This window comes from Hordeum vulgare, chromosome 3H (genome assembly GCF_904849725.1).
Source record: "Hordeum vulgare subsp. vulgare chromosome 3H, MorexV3_pseudomolecules_assembly, whole genome shotgun sequence".
Classification (NCBI taxonomy): domain Eukaryota; kingdom Viridiplantae; phylum Streptophyta; class Magnoliopsida; order Poales; family Poaceae; genus Hordeum; species Hordeum vulgare.
The window spans coordinates 503,335,632-503,342,068 of NC_058520.1; the positions used below are offsets into that span (position 1 = coordinate 503,335,632).

Here is a 6,437-nt window from a genome sequence, read left to right on the forward strand (position 1 = left end):
GTGAGTTGCACGAGGAGGTTTATATGCAGCCACCACCCGGGTATTCTGTTCCTGATGGCATGGTATGTCGTCTTCATCACTCTCTTTATGGCCTTAAGCAAGCCCCTCACGCCTAGTTTGAGCATTTTGCCTCTGTGGTGACCGTCGTTGGTTTTTTAGCTAGTGGTCATGATCTGGCGCTGTTTGTCCACCTTTCAGCTCGTGGGTGGACTCTTCTTCTTCTATATGTTGATGACATGATCATCACGCACGACGACCCTGAGTACATTGCCTTTGTCAAGGCCCGTCTCAGTGAACAATTTCTTATATCCGATCTTCGTTACTTTCTTGGGATTGATGTTTCCTCCAACTCTCATGGCTTTTTTTAATTCCCAAGAAAAGTATATGCATGATCTTCTTACTCGTGTGGCTCTTAGTGATGAGTGCACTATCGAGACTCCTATGAAGCTCAATGTTCACCTTCGCGCTTCTGATGGTGAGCCATTTTCTGACCCGACATGTTACCGTCATCTTGTTGCGAGTCTTGTCCATCTCGGTGTCACTCCTCCGGATATCTCCTATCATTTATATATCTTGAGTCAGCTTGTTTGTTCTCTCACTTTTCTACACTATAGTCACCTTCTTCGTGTTCTACGATATCTTCGTGGCATGATCTCTTACCGTCTTTTCTTTCCCCGCTCCAGCTCCAGGCCTATTCAAATGCTACGTGGGCTAGTGATCCTATAGATCGCCGTTCACTTTCTGCTTACTTTGTTCTTCTGGGTGGTTCTCTCATTGCCTGGAAGATGAAGAAACGGATGCAGTTTCTCGTTCGAGTGTGGATGCTAAGTTGCGAGCTATGTCTCTTCTGACGGCAGAAGTGACTTGGTTATGATGGTTACTAGAGGATTTTGGTGTTTCTCTTACTACACCTACCACCCTCTTGTCAAACAGTACACATGCTATCAGTATTGCACGGGATCCCGTGAAGCATGAGCTTACCAAGCATATTGGTGTAGATGCTTTTTATGTGTGAGCTGGTGTGCATGATCATATTGTTGCTCTTCAGTATGTGCCTTCTGAGTTACAGCTAGCAGACTTCTGCATGAAGACTCAGACTAGAGCGCAACATGGATATCACCTTTTCAAACTCAGTGTTGTGGATCCACCATGAGTTTGAGGGGGGTGTTAGAGTTATATTAGTGATGTCTTTTGGCCTTCTACATTCTAGTCTCTTGGTATTCTCGTGTATCCTTTTGGTATTCTCATGTATCTGTATATATGTTTCTTTGACCTCCTAATAATACAAGTTGCATATTTCCTCACAGTGGTACATGCTTATTTGCGTCTCCTAGTGTTTGTCCATGTTTGGCCCGATTTTACACTGTTCTTGGCATCTACGTTCTTCCAGACCAAAAAGTTCATAATTGATTACCATAATCGGATCATGTCTGCTAGTGTTTGTCCATGCTTGTACTCCATGGTCTATGTATGTTCATGATTGATAATATTACTACATAATTATCATGCGTTGCAACGTGGATGTATATATTTTGTACATAATCACACAATTCATAGGTGATTATAGTACCTAAATAGTTCATCCCCGCTATTCATGCAGCCTATCCACGTCAACATTTTTGTCTTCCATGCCATTGTGTTTCCATCGCAAAGTTTTTCTTTCCATTCTCGCCCGCACGATGGAGTAACCCCGACTCCTTTATCCCCAATTACTCTACTCACTCACCCATTGATTACCATAATCGGATCATATTCATCTTCCCCACCTGGATACCAGATGGAGCGACCCCCCCCCCTTTAAGAGTTCTCCCTTTAAGTTTGTGCCTTCACCATATCAAATAGCATTTTTGTTGGAGAGGAAGTCTCGACGGTCCATTTACTTCGCCTGCTGGCAAATCTCAAAGAGGAGGAGAGGTGTGGACACTTATAGACCCACGCGACCATCCATGTGAGACGTCTTCTGCCTCTGTCGCACAACCACAATCCGGACTCCGCAACCTCCCGTCGTGTCTCCGCCGACGCGAACAACAGCAAGAAACCCGCAATCCCAAGCTCCGACGAAGCCCCTCGCAGAACAACTGCTTTGTGGCATCCACCTAAGGCCCTCCCTGACCGGCAGTGCGCATAGAAGATAAAGTTCACCGGTGAGGAAACACTCCACACCACCGGCTCAGTCTCTCGAAGGTGCTCATAGAAATAGGTTGTGCATGCGTGCATTCATAGGAATGAGTGTATGCTCGTATATGTGAGCGATTTCGATTGTACTCTGCTAAAAAAAAATTGTTGACGACGAGAAGACCGAGACGAGGCCGCCAAACCACTTACAACAAGCCCATGGCCGAGCCAGCGCCTTTCGAAACGCATCGACATAGCACCAGATCCGCTTCTGTACATTTCCCCAACGACCTGTTGATCGCCCTGGCAAGGACAGCATTGGGGAACAAAAACCCACATACGATACTGACGTCATCGCCTCGGCACCATCGACTAGGGAATGAAGCCTCACAAGCTCCTCGCCGGGACGGCGAGATGAGGCTAGAGCCGGAAACACTTATTTGTAAACGACGGCGCCACCACCATCCAAGCATCATCGCCGTAAAACCTACCTCTACTCATATGTACACACCAATGACGAGGATTCGGGGTTCCTCCTCCCTCCAGGGAGAGAAAATCCACGGTCTCGTCGACGGGGAAAGGACTAGAGAACTCCTGATCAGAGATTTGGATTTCGTCCAAAAAAAATCAACTTCGTCCGAAATTCGCCCATCTCGTTTGGGCCCGGTAATAGTACAAACCGGTCAGAAAATTCGGCCTCATTTGAATTTTCCGGCCGGCCCATGGTCCAAAAAGGCCCGCATGTATCCCCAGTTGTATAAATGCTGCAACTGAGCATCCCTAACCCTAACTTGCGTTCTTTTCTCCACTCCCGTTGGTCTTTGCGGCGGCTGCATGCCTGCATCCCTCCTCCTCCAGCGGTCAACCTCCTTCTCCTGCTCCTCTAGCGATTCACCTCCTCCCAACCACCTTCTTCTCCAGCGCTGCACCTCCTCCTGCTCTACTCCCTGTTCTTTTTTTCCATGGAGGGTAAGGCCGCGCACTAGTAGAAAACAGGGCTATCGTTTCGGCCCTGGCCCGCGCGGCCATGACAAGACGTTCTTCTTTGGCTGGCTCATGGAGCACGACAGTGGCAGATTGTTGGCCTACTGGATTATTAATGTAATGTTCAAGCCTGGTCTATAATATTTGGATGCATGGATTATATGAATTTTTGCACTGTTTTTTATTTAAATTTGGGAAAAAAATTGTTAAGATTTGTTCAAATTTTAAATTTTGATTAGTCGTTTTCGTCTGAAAGTTTCCAAAATAAATCCGAAAACTCGAATTTCGCCCATCCCCGGTAAATTTTGCAAAACGAAATCCAAAACCTTGCTCCTGATTCGCCCCTGCTTCAAGATCGATGGGGCGCATCTCACGGGCTCACGGCAACGAGCACGTTCGTTTGGAGGGACAGCATTTCTGACATCAGCCACATATAGTAACATTCCCCTAATTTAATTTAATATGCGTAGACATGTATCCTGAAAAAAATATGGGTACACAGATATCCTTTGTAAATAAGGAAATCAATTCATTAGTGATTTTATTCGATTGCAACCTTTTTGGAGAGGGATTAATGGAATGAAAAGAAACCAGATTTAAATAATCAATTCCTTCAATTCACGCTTCTTTGTATATATCTTCCCTTTTATTTTATTTTTTGCGATCATATCTTCCCTTTTATTTGATTTGCCGGAAATTGTAGCTTCCATCTAAAAGGCGCTCGTCATCACAGGATCGTTCGATGCATCACCTCTCCGGGCCAGTAAACCGAAGCCAGTTAAACCACGATGCAGCCCCTCGCCGGGATACTCGCCGCGGTCCTCACCTCCGCCGCTGCCATGGCGGCTGTCGCCTCGCCTGTTGCCATCAACGGGGTATGCTCCTTGTTTACTGCCGACGCCTACCCCGGCTACGACTACTGCGTGAACGTACTCTCCTCCGAGCAGTCCGCCGCCAGAGACGGGCGAGGCTTCGCCATCCTTGCCGCCAACGCCACCGCGCACAACGTTACGCACACGATCGGGCTCATCGACAACCTGGTCGACGGCCTCACCAAATGCTCGGACTTGTACGGGGTCCAGATGGCCGAGAAGGTGGCCAGCGCCCTCGGAGACCTCAGGGCCGGACGCGACCCTGTGACCAACTTGATGGAGGCCTACGGTCTGGGCCCTCTCAACTGCTTCATGCTCCTCACTGAGAGCTGGGGCTTCTCTAGGGAACCTCTGGCGCAGGAGAACTCGGACAACATGGCCTTGGCCCTTCTCGCTAGGGAAATTGCAATGTTGATCACCAAGTCCTCAAGATCATCAAACGTCAGTGATCAGCATCTCGCCGGAGCCCCAGCTTCGCAGCCCGCTGCCATCATCAACGCGACATGCTCCAATTTGGTGTACGACAAATACCCGGGCTACGACTACTGCTTCAGCGTCCTCTCCTCCGACCCGGCGGCGGCCGCCTCTGCCAGGGACACGCGCGATCTTGCCATCGTCGCCACCAACGCCACCGCGCGCAACATCACGTCCACGGTCAAGCTCATCCAAGGCCTACTCTCCGACCTTGCTGAGTGCAAGCTTTCCTACGGTGGCCGTATGGGCAAGACAGTGGACAGCGCTCTCGGCGACCTCATCGCCGGACGTAGCCCCGTCGGAGCGGCCAACAAGCTGGCCGATGCCTCGCGTGATGCTATCGAATGCGACGTGGTGATTTCTAGGAGGAGGGGCGCTACTAAGAATGTCCTGTACCAGGAGAACGCGGAGAATTTCGTCTCCGCACGCTTTGCCAGCAACATGGCCATGTACGCTGTCAATTGATCGATCAAGCTACATGCTTTCGATTATAGCTCTCCCTAATCTTATCTTACCTACTAATAAAGCAAATAATGCTTCTTCCGTACATCATCCAAATTACCTTTAAAGTTGACTAAAATTACCCACATGTAGGCACCTCCTATATTACGCTCTCGGCGTTGGAAAAAGATGCAACACACCTGTTTGGCCCGGCCCATGCGTGGGCGCCAATTTTTTTAGTTTAGTTTTTTTATTTTTATTTTCAGTTCCATTTTATTTTTTACTTTAAATAATTTAGAACTTCAAACAACTTTTCTCAATTTTAAGAAACTGAGAATTTCAAAATAAAATATTCAAAAAAACATAATTTTTTGAGAATTCAAAAACTATTCAGGAGTTTTGAAAAATGTTTGCATATAAAAAATGTTTAAACTTTGAGAAAATGTCCATCAAATAAAAAAAGTCAATGATTTTAAACAAAAGTCCGTGTAAAAATCTTAAAAACAGTTCGTGCCTCTGTTTTTAGTCTCATTTTTTATTTTCATTTTTCTGTTCCATTTTTTAGTTTAAATAATTTAGAACTTTGAAAAACTTTTGCAATTTATAAAACTGGGAGTTTTGAAATAAAAGTTTGAAGAAAACATAAAATATTTGATTATTCCAAAATTGCTCAGGATTTTTGTAAAAATATTCGCATATTCAGAAAAATGTTCATAATTTTGAGAACAATGTTGGTGAAAACAATAAATGTCCATGATTTTGAAAAAAAATTGTGTATTATTTTTTGAGTGCAATTGAAAATAATGTTTGCTAATTCAGAAAATGTTCATGCATTTCAAGAAATGTCCTAAAATTTTAAAGACATAATATGATCAACACCATTGGAGATTATAATTGTTTTTCTCCCGTTGCAACGCACAGGCCCATTTGCTAGTAATAATAAAGCGCGTAATGCTTCTCTCGTCCGTCGTGCCCTTTAAAAAAAACTGATGTTTCCTGAAATCAACCTGCAGTCCGGATTTAAGTTAAAGAAGGAACCGTTTTTTTATATTTTACACAACCCCCCTATATTTAATCCAAACTAACCCGCACTCCAGGGCCTCTTTCTTCAATCTCCCCCAGCTCGCCAAGCCAACCAGCAGCCATGCCGGCGGCGATCGCCTGCTCCGTCAAGTGCCGCCCCACCACCGCCTCCCGGTGCCGCAGCTCCCCGCCGCGCTCGAGCTCCTCCCGCGCGGCACCCCGGCCTCCGCCTGCGAGCTGCGGGCGACCCGTTGCCGGACCCCGCCCTCCCTCTCCTTCCCGCGCGCCTCCGACCAAGGGGAGCTCCCCCGTGCCCCCTGCCGAAGCCCGTCGTCCGCGAGACGGGCCCGCGCCGCCGTGGCATCCTCTTTCTCTTATCCACTGCCGGACGCCCCCATTTGTATGCGCCGTCGGCAGCTCTCTTCAGCCTCCGCCTTGCCGGGGCGTGTGCTCAGGTGAGGGGTGTCGCCCTTGTCTGCGGCGGGGACAGCTCTCCCTGGCCCCGATGTAGGCGCCATGCGCCCTCCG

At 47.5% G+C, this 6,437-nt stretch overlaps 1 protein-coding gene across 1 annotated transcript; it reads left to right on the forward strand.

The window, feature by feature from the left end:
• The first annotated feature begins 3,858 nt into the window (after positions 1 to 3,858).
• LOC123440310 lies at positions 3,859 to 4,985 on the forward strand. Its single transcript, XM_045116886.1, has one exon. The coding sequence runs from the start codon at positions 3,888 to 3,890 to the stop codon at positions 4,908 to 4,910; it is 1,023 nt and encodes a 340-aa protein (XP_044972821.1). The 5' UTR covers positions 3,859 to 3,887; the 3' UTR covers positions 4,911 to 4,985.
• The last annotated feature ends 1,452 nt before the right edge of the window (positions 4,986 to 6,437 follow it).

What these genes read in the sequence shown, in the direction of transcription:
- LOC123440310 (XM_045116886.1), top strand. Translation starts at nt 3,888, where the DNA reads ATGCAGCCCCTCGCCGGGATACTCGCCGCGGTCCTCACCTCCGCCGCT.